This window comes from Hypanus sabinus, chromosome 6 (assembly GCF_030144855.1).
Source record: "Hypanus sabinus isolate sHypSab1 chromosome 6, sHypSab1.hap1, whole genome shotgun sequence".
In the NCBI taxonomy this organism is placed as follows: Eukaryota; Metazoa; Chordata; class Chondrichthyes; order Myliobatiformes; family Dasyatidae; genus Hypanus; species Hypanus sabinus.
In genome coordinates this window covers 173,997,875-174,019,293 of record NC_082711.1, presented here as the reverse complement: position 1 = coordinate 174,019,293, position 21,419 = coordinate 173,997,875, and the positions used below count along the sequence as shown (strand labels likewise).

The window sequence follows — 21,419 nt, the reverse complement described above, 5'->3', positions numbered from 1 at the left end:
AAGAATTAAACAATAACATCACTGGTATCTTAAATAAAAAGATGACAACAGGATATCTAAAAGAAGAAAGTCAAGCAAGGCATTTCCTTAAGGATAGGGAAAATACCGATAGATGTTATCTTCTTAGACAAAACTGCAACATGAAGCACTTGCCTGACTCACACATAATTGGATATGGTTGGGAAAGGAAGCAAGGGAGTTTCACATTTAATTAAAATTACTCATTCAAATGAATCTTACTGTGTAATTAAAATGCCTTAAGTACAAAGAACTGAATATACTCAAAATACACTGCAGTCAAAAATCACTACCTGACATGGATTTATTTCTGATGAATGGCCTGACTCAAACTATAGATCTATTTTAATTTATTAAAAGCTGATTTACCATTATATTTGTAGCACATTTTAAGAGATAAACAATTCTTTAAAAAAGTAAACCTCTATTTAGATTCACATCTCAGTGATTAAATACTATATTAAAGGTGTAGTACTTTTGATGAGCAGGGTATGATTTTTCCTCCAGATGATACTAGGAAACAGCAAGATGCAATCTCCACTATTTACAGTTTTCAGTGTTCCGGTTTCCAAAAGTACTAAAATATCTTGAGTAAAAAGGTAGCCAAGAAGAAGCACAAGAGGAAAGTGGGAAGGATGTGAAAAGGCCTTGGCAAAACCCCCAAGGTTTTCTACACATATGTAAAGAACAGTGGGATGACCAGGGTGTAGGACTGATCAGCAATAAAAGAGAAAACATGTCAGAAGATAGATTCGGTCCTTGATGAATACTTTGTTTCACAATTCACCAGTGAGAGGGATTTTGATAGCATAGAACAGGCTAATATGCTGGAAATTGTCAAGGTTAAGAAAGGCAGTGTTGGAAGTTTTGAAAAGACATTAGAATAGATAAGTAAAAAAACAAAATGCTGGCAGAACTCAGCAGGCCAGACAGCATCTATGGGAGGAGGTAATGACTAGTCCCACATTGGATATGCCCCAGGTTACTACATGAAGTGAGGGAAGAGACTGCTGCATCTTTAGAGATGATCTTTGAGTCCTCACTGGTTACAGGGGCAACACCAGCAGACTGGAAGGTGGCAAATACTATCCTTTATTCAAGAATAGTGATAGTGATGATCCTGGGAATTTATAGCATCAGTGCTGGCCAAACTATTGGAGAGGATTCTTAAGAGATAGGCTTTAACAGCATTTGGAAAATGGGGATAGTCACAGGGACAGACAGCATGACTTTGTAAGAGGTAGGTCATGCTTCACAAGTCTGATTGGTTTTTGAAGAAGAGACAAAACAAATTGATGAATGTAGAACAGTACATGTAGTGTGTATTCTGCCTGGAGAAAGTGGGAATATTCAAAAGAGGTACATGGATAAAAAAAAATGGAGGGCTATTTGGGGTAAATGGGGAGGGGTTAGATTGATCTTGGAGAAGACTAAAAGGACGACACAACATCGTAGGCTAAATGGACTGTACTGTTCCATATCCGATCTAAGTTCTATTTGAGACCATTAGTGATGCTTGTAGGATTAATTATTGTTATTAATGTGAAATTTAAAGATGTCAAGCACAATGTAAATCTCTATCATTCCTAACCTCAAGCATCGAAAGTCAGGGCTCACCAACATCTTTTTTTGCCATGAACCCTTACATTAACTGAGGGGTCCATGGATCCCAGGTGGGGAACCCCTGATGTAAATGCAAGTTTATGAACAAGTACAGAAGGAACGCTGAAACTAAAGGGTTACATGGCCACAAACAGGTTGCATAGACTGAGCTTGCACTTCTGTGCTTAGAATGGTAATATAACTGAGGTGTTCACAAAGACCGTCAAGTGCAGACAAAGATATTTCCTGCAGTGGTGGAGTGATGCAGGAACCACAAAGGATGTCAGAAATCTAGAACTCTTCCTCAAAACAGCAAATGAGGCTGTAAGTCAGAGAGAAAGGACCAAATGAAATTTTCCAAACCACCACCGAATGATTTTTTATTAAGCTATAGCTTTTGGTACAAAACCAAATCTGATTAGGAAGATCAGTCTTTATCTCCTAGAAACATGAAGCACCTGGACACTGAACTTCAAATCTAACCCAAGCCTACAGTTACAAGAAAATGTTTGTGAACGCTTTGCAATTACTTGGTTTTTTTGCATTAACTACTTACAAAATGTAGCCTAATCTGCATCTAAGTCACAATAATAGACAAACACAATCTACCTAAACTAGTTACACAAACAGTTGTACTTCTTCTCATCAATACTGATTACACCATTTAAACATTCACAGTCTAGGTTCAAAAAAAGGATGTGAATCTCTGCGGTAATAATATACATTAAAATAAAACTTTATTTATCCCAAAGGGAATTATTGTTGCAAGGTTATTCAGACAGAAATATATACTTTTAAATACAAAATGTAAACACTGAGGTACAAAAAGACTACAAAATGTGCATTAAAAAGTATAGAACAAAATACAGATGTGCAATGAAGTCAAATGCTTATATACTTGAGGAGTTGTAGAGTCTTATAGCTACTGGCAGAAAGGCTCTACAAGAGCTATTTGAAGTCAGGTGTTCCAATCAATGAGATGAAATTGGAGGTGGGGTAGTAGAGATGTGCTGCCCTATAAAAGTCAGGTTACTGACAGAGCCTGCTCTTCTCAAGAAAGATCTGTTTATGTGCACCATGCCTCAATCAAAACAACTTTTAGAGGAACTCAGAAAAATGGTACAGATGCATATAATTGGAAAAGGCTACAAAAGCACTTTTAAAGACCTGAGTATTCAATCAGTCCACAGTAAAAAAAATTGTCTACAAGTGGAGGAAATTCAGTACTGTTGCTACTCTCCCTTGGAATGGGCTCCTGCAAAGATCACACCAGGAGCATAACATGCAATGCTAAAGGAGGTGAATACGAACCCAAGGGCAGCAGCAAAAAAACCTGAAGAAATTTCTTGAACTTGCTAAAGACTCTGTTCTTGTGTCCACTATAATTAAAACATTCAAGAATGGTGTTCATGGAAGGACACCATGGAGGAAACCAAAAAAAAAACACAAAAGAAAACAGAACAAAAACATTGGTGCACGCGTCAAGTTTACAAAAAACCACCTAGATGTTCTGCACGTTTCTGGGACAATGTTCTGTGAAATTGAATTTTTTGGCAGAAATGTACACTATGTTTGGAGGAAAAAGGGCACTGCACACTGGCATCAAAACCTCATCCCAACTATGAAACATGGTGGAAGGAACATCATTGTTTGGGGCCGCTTTGCTGCCTCAAGAACTGCACGGCCTGCAATTGCTGAGGGAAAAATGAATTCAAAATTGTATCAAGACATCTTGCAGGAAAACCCTAGGGTACTGGTCTGTCACCTGAAGCTTAATAGAAGTTCGATAATGTAACAAGGCAATGATTTGAAACACAACAAATCAACAAAATAATTGTTTAAAAAGAGAATTCATGTTTTGAAATGGCCAAGTCAGAGTCCATACCATAGCCCAGTTGAGATGCTATGGCATGACCTGAAGAGGGTTGCTGCTCATGCAAAGTTTCCCAGAAATACTGAAGTAATGAAACAGTTTTATATTGAAGAATGGTCTAAAGTTCGTCATCACCATTGTGTAAGTCTGATCAGCATCCACAGGAAACATTTGATGGAAGTTATTGTTGCTAAAAGAGGTTCTACCAGTTATTAAATACAAGCATTCACATACTTTTTCCAGCCTGGAATGTGAATGATTAAACAATGCGTTCAATAAAGACATGGAAGGTACAGTTGTTTGTGTCTTATTAGTTTAAGCAGATTGTGTTAGTCTATTATTGTGACTTAGATGAAGATCAGATCACATTATGTGTAACTAATGCAATTACCTGTTTTTTTTGCAAAAGGTTCACAAACTTTCTTGCAATAGTATTCAATAGTGACAATGAATGAAGAGAAAAGCTATTTTAGTTCAATCTCTGACAGAACTGGATCTGACCTATGTACTTTATTGACTGAAACATCATTTGCAAGGCAATAATTCCAAGATGCTCACTCTCCAACTTCACTCTAAAGATTTTAAAATGTGAATTACCAGTAGCTCCTGCTGAATCAGCTAACTCCCCTTCCTCCAAATCCATGTTGTTACTGTATTCAACATCATTCTCTCCGGACCTGTAACAGTTTGAAACAGTTTGAGTTGAGATTCAAGTACAACCCCGACTTAAAGAGCAGAAAAAAGATCAATGTATCTGGGATCAATGAGAGTTTCAAAGATTTGGAGTATAATCTGTAGTCATGTAATATTTACTTCAAGCAAGCAAGCAATGGCTCATTGTTTGGCTGCAACAGCTTAGGCGAAGTATTCAAGAGTGGAATGTCCTTCCCAAAGTTGATACCAAACCACATCTTTCTATCAAGAAACCAATCAATGTGAACACAATTGTAGCCAGTGTAACCTCTCCTATGTTTTGTCAGGAGCCACACGATGTGCACACAAGATCGGAAGTACTGGGTGTAATTATCAAATTATGATCTTGTAAATAAGGGAAACACAATTCTCACCCACCCCCAAGTTTGGTAAAATGATTGTTTCAGACTAGGTACTGATTAATGGGCACCAGCAATCCTTTGGCACTTTGCATGTGAAAATTCTTGCAAGTCAAGTTAGTTTGAGACAATCCCAGTTCATTCCATCAGGATTACAGAATATTAAAGCAGAATCGATAACTGATTTCCCTCACACCCCCTCATAAAGAAAACGCAAGTAAATTGAAACCCTGAGTCACAACTTTTGCTGAAACCAGTTCAATACTTAACCTGAAGTTTTTTTTTGTTTTTTTTTTATATACATTTTCTACATGACTACAGATTTAAAAAACCCCAGATCAAAATGAAGCACATTGATACAGTGCAAAAATAAGCATACAATAACAATATGATACAAAGAAAGATAACTGAAAAAGCACCCAAATTGAAGACAAGTAAAATTAGTATCCTCCCCAAACCCCACAACACAAAAAAAAACTCCAGACCAACCACAACACAATATAGAGAATATAAATCAGGACAATCAAACCCCCAAACTGTGAATACACTTAGCAACAGAAGATAGTAATGCCTACTACCAAAAGAAAAAGGAGCTGAAAGCAAGGGACCGAAAAAAAAGACCTTAGTTAAGAGTAAGGTTATGAAAGTACTCAATAAAAGGTCCCCAGACCTTATGGAACTTTAAATCCGAATTAAGAACTGAATAATTAATTTTATCAAGGTCCAAGCAGGCCATAATATCGTTAAGCCATTGAGCATGCGTGGGCGGGGCAACATCTCTCCATCTAAGGAGGATTAAACGTCTAGCCAGGAGAGAGGCAAAAGATAATATTCGACATTTAGTCGAACTCAGACATAAATCTGTCTCACCCCAGAAACCGAACAAAGCAATTAAAGGGTTTGGTTCTAGGTGGTGATTCAGAATATACGATAACGTTATGAAGACATCTTTCCAAAGTTTCTCCAAGCTAGGATAGAACCAGTACATATGAATGAGAGAGGCCTCGCCCCTTTTGCATTTATCACAAAGCAGACTAATGTTAGGGTAAAATCGAGATAATTTAGATTTAGACATATGGGATCTATGAACAATCTTAAGCTGTAAAAGGCAATGGCGAGCACAAAGAGAGGTTGAATTAACCGATTTGAGAATAGAGTCCCAAGTCTCATCAGATAAGGAGGTATTTAAATCCTGCTCCCATGCCATTTTAATTTTATCCGCAAGGGCACGTCATAAGGCTGCTAATTTATCTCGAATAATTGATATTAAACCTTTACCTAGTGGATTAATGGAAAGAAATAAGTCCATAACATTTTTCTCAGGCATTTCAGGGAAGTTAGGAATTAAAGGAACAATAAAGTGTCTAATTTGGAGATACCTAAAAAAATGAGCATTGGGCAGATTGAACTTAGCAGAGAGCTGTTAAAAAGAAGTGAAGCGATTATCAATAAAAAGATCTCCAAAATGTCTAATGCCCTTCCTATACCCATCATGGAATGCTGAGTCATATGTAGTAGGTAAAAAAAAGGTGATTATGTACGACACGGCTGGAGACGGAAAAACCATGGAAACCATAAAATTTCCTAAACTGAGCCCAAATACGCAAAGTGTGTCTAACAAGAGGATTAACTATTAATCTGGACAAACTACTAGGGAGTACAGAGCCAAGAAGTGCAGAGATAGACAATTCTTTAGTGGAGCTCAACTCCATTGCCACCCACTTAGGGCACTCGGGTTGGCCATGGAAAAAAGACCAAAAGGTAGCACAACGTATATTGGCTGCCCAATAATATAAACGAAAGTTAGGTAAAGCCATGCCACCCTCTTTTTTAGGTTTTTGGAGATAGACTTTATTAATTCTAGAGCGCTTATTCTTCCACAGATATGACAAAATAATAGTCTAAGGAATCAAAAAAAAGATTTAGGAATAAAAATTGGGATTGATTGAAATAAGTGTAAAAGTTTAGGGAGAACATACATTTTAACAACATTAATATGACCTACCAAAGACATAGATAGAGGTGACCATTGTACCAGACTCTGTTTTATAGTATACGAAAGATTGGCAAAATTTTCATGAAAGAGATCTTTAAACTTCCTTGTGACTATAATCCCAAGATAGGTAAATTGATTATGGACTACTTTAAAAGGGAGATCACGAAATGTTAATTCTTGTGCTTCTTTATTAATTGGGAAAAGTTTGCTCTTGTGTAAATTAAGTTTATAGCCAGAGAACTGGCTAAACTGGTCAAGAAGTGAAAACATTGGAGGTAAGGATGTAGACGGATTTGAGAGAAAGAGTAATAAGTCATCAGCATAAAGAGAAACTTTATGCTTAACACCCCCTTTCCAAATCCCGGTCAATTTAGGACAATTTTGAAATGCTATCGCCAAAGGTTCCATAGCCAAATCAAAGAGAAAGGGACTTAAAGGGCATCCCTGACGTGTGCCATGTTTGAGGTTAAGTAACTGGGATTTCTGAAAATTAGTTAAAACAGAGGCAGTAGGACACGAATACAGCAATTTGGACCAAGAGATAAAACTCTGACCGAAGTCAAATTTTTCTAAAACTGCAAAAAGGTAGTTCCACTCTATACGATCAAATGCTTTCTCCGCATCGAGGGAAATAACACATTCAGGAATCCCAGTTGGAGGTGAATATAAAATACTAAATAAACGCCGAACGTTTAAAAAAAAGGGAGACGGTTTTTAATAAAACCAGTTTGGGCATCAGAGATAATAGAGAGAATAACAGTTTCTAATCTATAAGCCAAAACTTTAGCCAAGATTATAACATCAACATTAAGCAAAGAAATCAGCCTATACGAGGAACACTCTGTTGGGTCTTTACCCTTTTTTAATAAAAGGATAATAGATGCCTCATTAAAAGAGGGTGGCAATTTGTCGTAATTAAACGAGTCAGATAATACTGAGAGTAACTGAGGAGAAAGAAGTGAAGAGAATGATTTATAAAATTCTACAGGGAACCCATCAGGTCCAGGAGATTTCCCAGAGGACAATGCAGAAATTGCAAAAGATATTTCTGCTGATGATATAGGCGCATTAAGTTTGGCTTTGAAATCAGATGAAAGCGAAGGAATATTCAGATTATTTAAAAAATGATCAACAGAGATATTGTCACTCAAAGATTCAGAGGAATAAAGTCGAGAATAGAAATTTTTAAATGCATCATTAATTTCTAAGTGATCCGATGTAAAGTCTCCATTCTCCTTCTGGATCTTTGTAATATGTTGTTTGGCTTTGGAACGCCTCAGCTGACTGGCTAGAAATTTACCAGATTTGTCACCATGAATGTAAAAGCGACTCTTGCCTTTGAGAAGTTGGCGTTTGACAGGTTCAGTAGACAGAAGATTAAATTTAGTTTGAAGTTCTACACGCTTCTTGTATAGTTCAGGATTCTTAGTTTGAGCATACAGTTGATCCAATTCTTTAATCTGGTTAATGAGGTCTAATCGATCTGTACAGGACTTTCTATTAAGATTTGCTGTATAGGAGATTATTTGACCCCTCAGATATGCTTTCATGGCATCCCAGACAATCTGGGATGACACTTCAGGTGATGTATTAGTGTTAAAATAAAAGGTTATCTGATCCTTAATAAATTTTAGAAAATCATCATCCGATAATAAAGTCGAATCAAACCGCCAGTGTTTATTCCTCTGAGGGAGACCAGGAAAGTTTAGAGAGAGTAATTGGGGAATGGTCAGAAATCAGTATACTCTGATAATCACAAGAATAGACAAATGGAATGAGTTGGTTATCGAGTAAGAAGTAGTCAATTCTAGTGAACATGTGAAAAAAAAAGAATAATCTCTCTCAGTAGGATGAAGGAAACACCATTTATCAGAGATGCCATAGTTAGAGAGAAACGATTGGATAGCTAAGGCAGATTTAGTAGGTGGTCTAGTAACAGAGGACGATCGATCCAAATTAGGATCTAACCAACAATTGAAGTCACCACCCAGTATAAGGGAGTATGAGTTTAAGTCTGGTAGTGAGGAAAAAAAACATTCAAAAAAATTAACATCATCAAAATTGGGGGCATACATGTTTGCTCGTACAACTTTAGTGTTATATAGTTTACCAGAAACAATAATAAAACGGCCATTTGTATCAGTTATCTTATTATGGAGTTCAAAAGGAATATCTGAGTTAATAAGGATGGAGACCCCCCCCCCCCCCCCCAGCTTTAGCGGCAAAGGATGAATGAAAATGCTGTCCCGCCCACTTTGACAAAAGCCAGGAGTTATCAGAACAATGAATATGAGTTTCTTGAAGGAAAGCAATGTCAGCTTTGAGTTGTTTAATATGTGAGAATACCTTCCTTCTTTTAACAGGATGAGTCAATCCCTTTACATTCCAGCTCACAGTTTAAGTGTAATAGCCATTATCAATTGTTAATGCATAAAAGGCAGCAGGCATATAAAAAGTCAAGCAGTACAATAACAGTCTGGGAGCAGATATATAAACATAGATTCGTAGGATCAAAACATAAACATGTCCTGATTAACAAGGGAAAGCAATAGAAACAGTAAGTAATGTTAGAACCGGAAAACCCACCCCATCCTCGCAAACCAAAACTAGATGGCCATCAAAAAAAGCAGCTAGCTCTACCAAAAAATTAACCCAAATATGACTTCCAGATCTATGTCATTAACAACAGTTCCATATAAATACTATAGCAAAAGGTAACTAGTTCATGCACTAGAAAACATAATTACAAATAGGAACAACTTCTGCAGAAGTATAAAACTTAATACAAAGAAAATCAAAGGAAAACCAAAACTAACCTACCCGTGAAAAATTATAGAAGATTAAAAGAGGAGGAAAAAAGGGGAGGGGGAAAGGGGGAAATTATAGATTCGAGGAGAGTACTTATCAACCATTTGCAGAAAAAAAAGGCAGCAAAACTTAAACTGTAAATCAATCAACAGGGAGGCCTTCAATAAAAACTCCAAACCTCCAAAACAAGTTAGAGTCAATTGTAGAACTCAATAGATAAAGTTATACAAGAATAAAATAGAATACACAAGTACAATCTAAACATCCACAGGGAAACATTAAGCACAGAATATCAATTTAGAAAAAACACATCAAGTCCAGCGAGAGATTGTCTACAGCCCTTAGAGTTTCAATAGATAATGTCTGAGTTATTCAACTAAAGTCTGAATCCGGAAAAAATAATTTTACTGCGAGAGGTACTTATCCACCATTTTAAGAGGTCCGACCAGGTTCCGAAGAAGACTGGATAGCCGGAAGACTTCCAACAAATGCCTCAGCCTCCTTCACTGACTCAAACCACTTATATTCTCCAGAAGCAAGCGTAATTTGAAGGTCGGCTGGATTACGAAGGGAAGGTCTAAGTCCACGATCAAAAAGCACTTTCATTACACCTTTAAACTCAGCACGCATCTTCAGAACCTGGGGGGCATAATCCTCCACAAAACGAATGACTGAATTTTGAAAAGCAAAAGTACCTCTACGGCGTGCCTCCATAATCAAACAGTTTTTCACCTGGTATTGATGAAAGCACAAAATTACCAGTCGTGGGCGGGGACCCAGAATTGCGCAGGGAACGTAGACCTTGTGTGCCCTTTCAAGCTCAGGTGGATTCGGAAGAGTTTCTTTCCCAAAAATCTCACAGAGAAAATCAGAAAAAAACTTCACAAGGGAACCCTGTTCGGTGGCCTCTGGCAAACCAAGAATTTGTAGATTGCAACGTCTGCTCCGGTTTTCAAGATCCACCATTTTGGAAAAAAGTTTATTACTCTTCTCCTCTAGGCTGGAACAGAGGGTCTCGAGGTATTGGACACGGCGTTTTAAATCTTCAGAGGTCGAGTCGATGCCAGATAAATGTTCAGCATGTTTGTCCACTCTAACGTTGATCCGATCCAATTTGGCATCCAGCTGGTTGAAAGAGGTTCTAAATTCCTTTAAAATATCTTCTCAATGTTGTTCCAGAGCAGCGAGAATCTCAGTCGGCAGAGCAGTAACTTCCTTTTTCCCGGACTTAGAGCTTTTGGTAGACATTGTAAGATAGATGTGTTCGCAGGCAAGTAAAAGAGACCTAATAAAATTCCTAACTAAGGTTTAAGAATGGAGACATATAGTGCAAAGATAGGGAGAATGACGGAGCAAAAGTTCGAAGCGGCTAAGCAATCGCCATCTTACCGGAAGTCCCCCCTTAACCTGAAGTTTTACTGCATGGGCCACTATCATAACCTGAGAGAGAGCTTCCCACTGAGATGGATGCAGTCCACCTCCTCTCCCACATCCTTTGAAAATTCCATAAATTTGCCACAAGTATAGTTTCCACTCATTAGTTAAGATTTATTACAAAGCCCTGTTTTGTCAGATACATGCCATTATTTTATAAGGCATAGAAAAAGACCTTTCCAGCCCAGAGCCCGTGCCACCAATTAATCTACTGATGTGCACATCTTTGGAATGAGAGGGGAAACTGAAGCACCTGGAAGAAACCCGCGCAGTCATGGGGAGAACGTACAAACTCCTTACAGGAAGCAGTGGATTTAAACCTGGGTCACTAGCATTATAATAATGTTATGCTAACTGCTATACTACTGTGCTGCTTCTTGTAAGGAGTCAAAAACTACACAGGCCCACTAAACACCCAAACATGTAAACTGTACAGTACGTGGAAAGAAATCCATCCTGCTACAATGACAAGGCCATATCCACTACTTTTCATAGACTTTTCCATAGAAGGGCATTGGTGTTTCCATGCCAGGATGTGATGCACACATCTATAGAAGTTTGTCAAAGTTTTAAATGTCATGCTGAATCTTTAAACTTAAAAAGTAGAGGTATTAATTGTACTCTGAAATAATATCTAGGAATTTAAAGTTGCTGACCCTCCCCATCTCTGATCTCCCAAAGATGACTGGCTCACGGACTTCCTGTTTCCTCCTCCTGAAGTCAATAATCAGCTCCTTGGTCTTGCTGACATTAAGAGGTTGTTGTTGTTGCGGTACCACTCAGCTGGATTTTCAATCTCCCTCCTATATGCCGATTTGTCACCATCTTTGACTTGGCTAACAGTGGTATCATCAGCAAACTTAAATATGGCAATGGAGCTGTGCTTAGCTGCACAGTCGTAAGTAAAAAGTGAGTAGAGCAGGGCGCTAAGCACACAGCCTGTGGTGCACCTGTGCTGAAGGGGATTATGGAGGAGGAGATGTTGCCAATCCTAACTGACTAGGGTCTGCAAGTGAGGAAATAGAGGATCCAGCTGCACAGGGAGATTTTGAGGTCAAGATTCAGATTCAGTTTATTGTCATTTAGAAACCACAAATGCAATGCAGTTAAAAACTGAGACAACGTTTCCCCCAGAATGATATCACAAAAGCATATGACAAAACAGACGACACCAGAAAATCCACATAATGTTTGGCAATCCCCCAATCCAGAGTCCGGAGAGGCTGCTGCATATTAATATCGCGCTACCCTCTACTGCGTTCCCCAGAAAGGAGCTCCAAATCCACCAGACAAAAACAAGACCAAAAACTAAAGCTACAAGACCTGCACAAAACTACATAATTACAACATATAGTTACAACAGTGCAAACAATAGTATAATTGATTAAAAATACAGACTATGGGCACAGTAAAAATAGTCCAAGATGTTAAAGGACTATAAGTTCAAAAGAAATCACCACAGTTTCCACAAGTCCTCAGGGTTCCGACAGACTCGCCATCCCACGCCGGCGGCAGAATGGAGTACCCCCGCTATGGACTTCCAAGGCGCTGCCCGACTCAGCCTCGCAGACGCAGCACACACCGAAAGCGACCTGACCGCAGCAGACTCAAAGTCTGACAAACCTCGGAGCCAACAACTATCCCCTCCAGCACAGCTTCTCCGAGCACCATCTTCTGTCGAGCATATTAAGACAGTCCCGCTAACGGCCATCGGCAACGTGACCACAAGGACTGGGGGTCTGTTCTTCCCAGCAGAGTCCCTGACCTCACAGCAGCAACGAAGAAGGTCTTCCTGGAATTTCCCGATGTTTCTCCGTGCTTCCATGTCCATTTTCAATTGATTATGATTGCACACTGCACCCCACTTTACAAATAACAGATAATCAGTTCCGGAGTGACTGCTGCAAGCTGTATCTCGCTGCCATCTTGGATCTCAAGATGTTGAAGCTTATTGCTTAGCTCTGAGGGGATAATGGCATTGAATGCCAAGCTGTAGTCTGTAAAGAGCGTCCTGATGTATGCATCTTTGTTGTCTAGATGTACCAGGGGTGCAAATGCTATAGACTTGTTGCTCCAGTAAGCAAACTGGAGTGAATCCAAGTCGTTTCTCAGGCTGGAGTTGATACATTTCATCAACAAATTCTAAAAACACTCCATCACTGTCAGTACAACTGCTATTAGAAGATAGTCATTGAGGCAGGTTACCATGTTCTGCTTAGGCACTTGTGTAATTGAAGCCTGCTTGAAGCCCGTAGATACTCCAGAATTTCAAAGCAAGAGGTTAAAGTTATTGGCGAACATTCATTGAGCCAGGTAACCACATTCTTCCTACAATTGAAGCCAGCTGTTTACCTCAGACTCCCAAAGAGAGATGGTTAAAGATACCAGTGAACACTCCAGCCAGTTGTTCAGCACAGGTCTTTAGTACTCAGCCAGATACCCCATCTGGACTGGATGCTTTCTGTTGGTTCACTCTCCTGGAGGATACTCTCATTTGGCCTCAGAAACTCACAGTGGGGTGTGGGAGCTCATGAAAGTGCCTCCATGTTTTGATTATCAAAGTGATCCTAAAAGGCATTGGCATTGAGCTCATCTGGGAATGAAACGTTGTTGTTGTGACCTGTGTTGTTTGGTTTCACTTTGTAAGAGGTAATAGCATTCAAAGCCTGTCACAGCTGTTCAGCATCCTTCAGTGATTCAAGTTTGATCTGGATTTGCCACTTTGCATATGAGATAGCTTTGCAGAGATTGTACCTGGACTTCTTGTATATTACTTGGTCGCCAGACCTGAATGCTACTGATCTAGCTCTCAAGAGATTGCGGATTTCATGGTCCATCCATGTTTTCCTGTTGGGGACGACTCTGAATGATTTTGTGGGGACACACTCACCTACAACTGTTTTTTTAAAAAAAAATATATATATATATATATAAAAAAGTCCGTGACAACCATGGTGTATTCAATTTGTGATGAGTCTAGTCCACCAACCTGAAGCAATTTCATTGCTGCTCCTGCCTCCCATGACTTTAGTCTTTACCTGTATGCAAGTAGAAGTAGATCAGATTTCCTGAAATACAGTTTAGGCATGGAACGCAAGCATTTATAATTGTAATATAGCAGCAGTCAAGAGCCTTGGGATCACTTGTGCTGCAGGTGATATATTGATGATAATTGAGCAGAGATGTCTTCAAACAAACCTGATTTAAGTTCCTAACAATTATTTGAAAGGCATTGAGGTAGGTTGTTTCTTGTTTGTTGATGGCAGCACTCAGCATCGCTAGTGCCCACTCAATGTCGGCCTTTGGTGATATGTAAACTGTGGTCAGGGTCACAAAGGAGAATTCTCTTGCTAAGTAGTACAATCGGCACTTAATCATTAGATGCTCCAGGTAAGGGGGACAAAAGTGTGACAAGACTACTGTGTCCAAGCACCACAAAGAGTTTATCATGAAACACAGACCCCATCTTTTCACTTCTCTGAATCAGCAGTCTGGTCCATCCTGTGTATTGATAAGTCCTTGGATTGCCAAATCCTGCATGTCAAGAATGAGCCTCATCTCTGTGAGATGCAGAATGCAGCAATTTCTCAGTTCCTTCCAATACAGCAATGTTGCCATTAGGTCCTTGATCTTATTCTCCAAAGCCTGTACATTTGCTAACATGATGCTGGGTAGAGGAAGTTTCATACTCCAGCGTTTTAGTCTGACTTGGGAGTCCTCTCCTCTCTCTCTTTCAGATGTGTCAATGTACCTTCATCCATTTAAAAGTGTTGTACCTGCATATTTGAGAGTTAAATCTGTAAGTCGCTCAGAAGATCTTGAAATTGCTAGTTAGTTGAGATGGTTCAAAAGCATGTTACTTAAAGGGAAATTACAGGCTGAAGATTGTAGTAAGAGTAGTTCACAAGGATAATTATAAGTTTTGTAAGCTGCCTGCAATGCGTTGCTGTGCTTCACTAGTGCCATCTTGGAACGTCCATTACATGGAGTGCTGCTGCAGGAAAACAGCAATCATCCAGGCCCTGCTTTCTTCTCACTGCTGTCATCAGGAAGGTAATACGGAAGCCTTAAGGTTCAGGAATAGTTATTACCCCTCCATCATCAGGTTCTTGAACCAGTGGGGATAACTTCACTTGCCCCAATCACTGAACTGCTCCTACAACTTACAGACTCACTTTCAGGGATTCTCATACTTGCGATATTTATTGTTTGTTTGTTTGTAGTTTCACAGTTTGCCGTCTTTTGCATGTTGGTTGTTTACCTGTCTGTTGGGCGCAGTTTTTCACTGATTCTATTATGTTTCTCGTATTTACTGTGAATGCCTGCTAGAAAAAGAATCTCATGGTTGTATAACATTAACATATCCATACTTTGATAATAAATTTACTTTGAACGTTATCAGAATTATAAACAATTCAATGCTCAAGAATTTAAATCAATTAAGACACACTAATGTCCATTTATTTATTGATAAAAAATGTTTTATCGCACAAGAAATGGGGTAGGTGTTGATAATAAACAAGATACTCACATTGTTTCCTCATCAATGTCATTTTCTTCTGTATTACTTGTTGCCGTGGAACTAGCAGAGGAGCTGCTGCCATCAAGTTGATTCAATTCATCGTCCACTGTGAGGAACTCCAAGTCCAAATCACCATCAGAAAGATCATGCTAAATAAAATAAACAAACATACTTCACCTGTTACAGGGCCCAGCATTTTTTTCCGAACATTTTTAAAATGCTTCACCTCTGCCTATATTTTGAAGTATCCTAAGCAATAAGTTCAATCACAATTCACCCAACAGTTTAAGGCTCTTCAGAACGTGCACTGCAAATAGTATGAACTATTTTCAGATGAGCTGTCTGAATAGTTCCCCAAGTAAGGACTTTGTTAAAAGGCAGGATGAGATCATCTGCAACTTCTTGGTAAAGGGGCTTCAGGTATTTCCAAAATATTCCAAAAATAGGCAAATGGAACAGCGAGCTGTTGTTAGTTTAAACCATACACATTCCATGCGGCACTCCTTTATACTCACAACTTGTGGCATTTCACTCTATGAGTGAACTGATTAATGCACATTGCAGTTATGACACACATTCCTGCATTATAAATTTACTTTTACTTAAGATTCTGAAGAAATTGCTTATTTACCATTCAAATAAAACTGTAGGACAAAAAACATGGGCTATGCCAAAGTCTCAAAAATGGAGCTTTGTAGGCATACTCATCTGTGCTGAATTAAGCTTTTTGATTGTTCTTTTTTGAAGCTGTTTGCAATATTTGATCTTTGTATGATTGAGTTACTCAAAATATTCCCTCAAGACTTGACCTGAATTTTCATTAAATCAGCTTAGAAGATTTTCTAAGTTTGTAGTCGCAACTAAAACCACCTACATTTGAGTCATCCTGTGGAGTCTTGTCCTCTTCCTCCTCCTCTTTAACCTGGCTGCCTGCTAAAACTGAACAAGCACCCTCTGCTGGCAAATCTTCATTACAAGCAAGCTTTTTTGTCCTGGTATCCGAGCAGTCATTGTTTTGTGGGCTCAAGCGCGTATTCGGTGGTGACAAGCTTTGCGAGGCTCTGTTACGTGAAAGTTCAATGGCCAATCTCTGCAAAAGTCAAGATGGGGACAGGGAAAATGCAGATGGAAGAGATAATAGAAATAAATGATTTAAAATACACCAAATAAAGTGCACTCCTTTACCAACTAAATGAACAAGTATATATATTTATGTTTATTTCACTTGAAGAATGTTGGAAGGACTCTTAAATCGATACACATACATTTATTAAACACTAATGAATATATAGGCTCGCACTAGGTAGATAGCAGAAGATAATGAGGCCATCCATGCCTCATTGATATCAGGTGTGGAAGTAGGTCAACAACTCCACAAAAATAAACCATTTCCTTAATTGCTCATAAGCAGGATGCATCGATAACCAAGACACTGGATTTTATCACATCTAAGCAAATTAAATAAGTAAAGCTTTGCTCTCAACAAAGCACTGGAGGAACTCAGCAAGTCAGGCAGCATCTGTGGAACGGAATAAATGCTACCTGATTTACTTAGATCCCCCAGTATTTTCTGCGTGTTGAGCAAGATTTCCAAAATCTGCAAAATATCTTGTGTTAGTGCAGCTTTGTTGACTTGATTGGGTATTCCACTTGCAAAGTTGCAAGATCTCAAAGAAATGGAAATGAAAAGAATATAGAAAGGTACAGCACAGAAACAGGCCCTGCAGCACTCTAGCTAAAGTAATAATCAAATGCCCAATTAAACCAATTGCTTCTGCCTAGTGTCCATATCTTTCCATTTCCTGCACATTCAAATACCTACGCAAGAGACTTTTGAAAAGCTCTCATGTAATTGCTTTCACCATCACGCCTGACAGTGCTTTCTAGGCACAATGAAGGAAAGAATCTTCTCAAAATTGAACTAATGTGCTGAAGTTGTTCCTTTTAGCAAAATACAAGATGTTCTCAATTGGTAAAGATGCATTTTTACAAGTGATCCTCAAAGCTTAAAAAGTCAAAATTCTGACAACCTCTAGTGAAATCAAAACCTCCACAATTAAAGAAAAAACGTAATTTTTACAGTTCTGTGCAACAAATCAAGTTTGAAAGAAAGCCAAGATAACAGTACCATCTACCTGCAATAGTGTTGAGGCCAATCAGTGCCATCCAATATCAACTAGGAATAAGATCCAACCAAGAAAACTGACTACTCTAACAGCTGACATAGATCCTTCTACCATCAAGAAGGGCTGCAGACACGGACATTTACAGTAGACTAGCTACAATGGAGACACAAGAAGCTGCAGATGCTGGAATCTTGAATGTGGAGCAACAGAAACTGGATGAATTTAGCTGGTTAGAGAGTATCTGCAGAGGAAATGGACATTAACTGTCCATTTCCCTCCATACATATTGCCTGAACAGCTGAGTTCTCCAGCTATTCGTGTGACACCAACATCTATAGATTCACCCCAAGTCACATACCATTCACCATTTATTTGATTGTATACTGCCAGTCCAACATCATTGATTGTTTCAGGATATCTATCCTTACCAGCAACAAACAAATTTTGGAATAAAGGTCAACAATCTGATTGATAACCATCAAACTGCAAGGTATTTAAACTTGATGCTTTAATGAATGCTCTTTTAACCAATGTTTTTCAAATAACAGTAGTTCCTGTAATGAAAGTTGCACATGTACTGACGTCATAAATGACGCAATCAAGGGACAACTCTGGTATTAAGTACTGACGTCATGACACATAATATGCTACCTTATGGCTTCTCAGATGCAGTCTTGTTCATCATTCTCTTTTATCACTGGCTCATTTGTCATATTGTCACAGTTATCATCTTGGCAATGCCCACATGCACTGGTGCATTCCAGCCCACGCTTTCTGCTGGTACACTTTAGCGTATTACACCCTCCTGAACAGTTGCAGTGAATCATCTGAATAAGTACCTCTGGAGCAGGCCTTTTGTCTGTCATCACTGGAACTAGTTTTCCCCCCTTCTACCCTCCACCCCCACTCAGATGGCTCCATTTCATCACTATAGCCCATCCACTCCATAACCTGGTAGTAAGTCAGCAGGGAGTGAAGTTTACAGGCCAAGGTGGTTGGTGGCAGCCTTTCAGGCATGACAAAAGTCTTAGCTCTCGCAACTTTCTTGCAGAGCATATTGTATCTGATCGATGCCAGGCAGTTGTTCTGATTTCCATTGAACAATGCCACCATTGCTCTACAGTCCAAACACGAAGAAATCTGCAGATGCTGGAAATTCAAACAACACACACAAAATGCTGGTAGAACGCAGCAGGCCAGGCAGCATCTATAAGGAGAAGCACTGTCGACGTTTTGGGCCAAGACCCTTCGTCAGGAGGGTCCTGACGAAGGGTCTTGGCCCAAAACGTCGACAGTGCTTCTCCTTATAGATGCTGCCTGGCCTGCTGTGTTCCACCAGCATTTCATGTGTGTTGCTGTCCAGCCACTGGTTTCCATAACATCCTGACTTTGCTTTGGCGAACAGAACGCTTTCAAACAGTCTGTGATTCCCTTTTCTTTCTTGATAATTCTTTGGAACCCTGACTTCTTTCCGATCCCAAATACTCTGGATGATGAGTCACATCCGGTAAAGGCACGGAGAAACAATAGATCATCACAAGCTACTTCTCTGAGTATCTGCTTAAGGACCTTGATATTATAGGCATTTGATTTCACCTTGTCCAAGCAGAAACAGAGCTCAGTGCAGTTTATTATCACTACGTGGTAGAGCAAGAGCACGGGAAGATCAGTGTCCTCTCCAATGAGGGTGATAGATTTGAAAGCAGACATTGTGATGGCTGCTTTTGCTATCTCAACTTCGGCATCTCCTTCACTTGAATCACTTTGCAGCCTTTCTGTCGCAAACATTCCATGATGAGCTGGATAATTACCTGCTCGTTTGCCTCATTCGACAAGGAATCTTCCTTTTATCCAACAAATTTTGTCGCCCCTGTAACATTCACCTTGTTCACATTCAAATTTCTACTTTGACGCTGCTGAGTACAGTCCTTTAAGCTTGGCCCAACCCCATAATCATCAAACACTACAGTGGCTCTGGCATAGTGTTTGACCGTGAATGAGGTGTAGTCATCTGCAATTGAACTGTAGGTGCACCCCTCTGCCCATTTTAAGCTGTGAAGGAGCGACCCCCCATCTAGAACATAGTGATCTGTCACAGGGACCGTCTGTGTGACAACATTGTCCGACTTGGAGGTGACATAGTTCTTTATCACTTCTGCCAGTTGTGGCTTATCCGGCTGGCGCAAGATGTTCTTTGCTTCAAACAAAGACATCAGATATGGACAGAGTTCATAGTTCATCACTTCATCTAGCTGGAGATCACCTGTCTGACACAACTAGGGACCTCTGGAATAACAACGCTGGATCTATGGTATGGTCTTCAGCAACTTTGACTGCCTGCTGGATGCTAGTGTCTTGACCTTCAAACTCCCTTTGTGCAAATACAGGAAAACAGTGTTCATCCATTTTCTTACCTGTGTCATTTCCTATTGTGAACAGGTCATGTACATTGACATCCTCATTTGCATAACCCCGTGATGATGTTGCGCAATGATTTATCATCCAAAAATGGCGTGAAACAATCCAGTTTTGCTGCGACTTTTTCAAGGTCAGTCTCATCTCTACTCACTCTGGAGGTGGACAACTCTTTATGTCGTTCACCTGTTGTGTAACTATTCACATTCAGCTCTTGCATGACATGGTTGTAAGAGGATAACAGTGGAAGACATAGTCCAAACTGCTTTCTGGTGCTCTGACATCCCACTCCCTCGCGTTAGGCCCCCTTGGCTCATTAGTGTCTGCTCTATCACAAGGTCAGATCCAAGGCCAGCCCAGTATTGGTTGCTGTGTCTGATTACATAGAACCCAGACTGGAACTTCTGATGAACCTCAGGGTTGTCATCCTCCAATGCATGCATCTTCTGGAGACAGAGACAAGCTGACTTCAGGTAATTCAGATGGCCAGTGGCCACGAATATCGGCAAGCAAACTGAGGTGGCACTGAGATGCATCTCTCATGACCCCATTCAATCAGCCGCAACAAGTGCCCTGGCAATCCCTACCATGTGCTGGTAGTTGACCCACAGTGTGACGTCATGAAATAATAGTTCATAGTTCTGGTGATAAAACACACCCTACGGGTATTCCCATTCACATTTTATACCACAATTATGGCACTACCATTGTTAGAAACAGTGAAATATAGCAAAATAGGTATGGGTCCAATTCTTTTCATTGGCGGCCATTTTTTTTAAATGTCAGATTTTTTTTACTTTCCCATTCTCCATTTCTGTCCAACTTTTGATATGCTGTTCAGTATGTCTGAAAGTACAAATGGCCATAAAACTTTTTTTGCAATTTTTTTGGGGTAGGGGTACTTTGGCACTATACTGACAGCATAACTTTCAGACATCTGGCAGATATTTTGGAAAACTGTTCTCACATAGTCGAGCTCAACATATTCGTTTGTTGTGTATTCATATGACATGGGTGATCATGGTCTCTCCATGACTTCGATTGCTTTGGAAGATTTTTCTACAGTAATTTGCCATTAGCTTCTTCTGGGCAGTGTCTTTTCAAGATGGTTGACCCCAGCCATTGTCAATACTCTTCAGAGATAGTCAGTGGTCACATAGCCAGTACTTATGATATGCACCAGCTGCTCATAGGACCATCCACCAACTACTCTCATAGCTGCACATGATCCTGATTGGAGGTTAAGCAGGGGTACACCTTGCCCAAGGGTGATTTGCAGGCTAGCAGAAGGAAGGAGTATGTTACACTTCCTTTGGTAGAGACAATCCTTTACCTAGCCACCCCTAACACCATCTGTGCTTCAAAAATTCAAGACTGGATGCTTGAACTGCATTTCAAAAATAGCAACATAAAAGTATACCTCATTGTTTGAAAAGTGAACTGCAAAAGCAAAGTGGAACCATAAATTCAGTTTACAAGACATGCCACAGCATATCAAAGCAAGTATTCAAATGAATAGTACCGATACATTATCAATCTTAGTTATACAACCGAGCAGTGGGCAGACTGCAAG

At 39.6% G+C, this 21,419-nt stretch overlaps 1 protein-coding gene across 6 annotated transcripts in view; it reads right to left on the bottom strand.

Annotated features, from left to right (window-relative positions):
• The window catches only part of trim37 (tripartite motif containing 37), a 120,284-nt gene that overhangs the window by 54,520 nt on the left and 44,345 nt on the right, over positions 1 to 21,419 (bottom strand). For all 6 annotated transcript variants that reach the window (XM_059973592.1, XM_059973594.1, XM_059973589.1 and 3 more), the window contains 3 exons: positions 16,180 to 16,395; positions 15,315 to 15,454; positions 4,091 to 4,170 (listed from right to left, as the gene is read on the bottom strand). In XM_059973592.1, the coding sequence (XP_059829575.1) occupies positions 4,091 to 4,170; positions 15,315 to 15,454; positions 16,180 to 16,395 (436 nt within the window). The remainder of the gene's footprint in view (positions 1 to 4,090; positions 4,171 to 15,314; positions 15,455 to 16,179; positions 16,396 to 21,419) is intronic.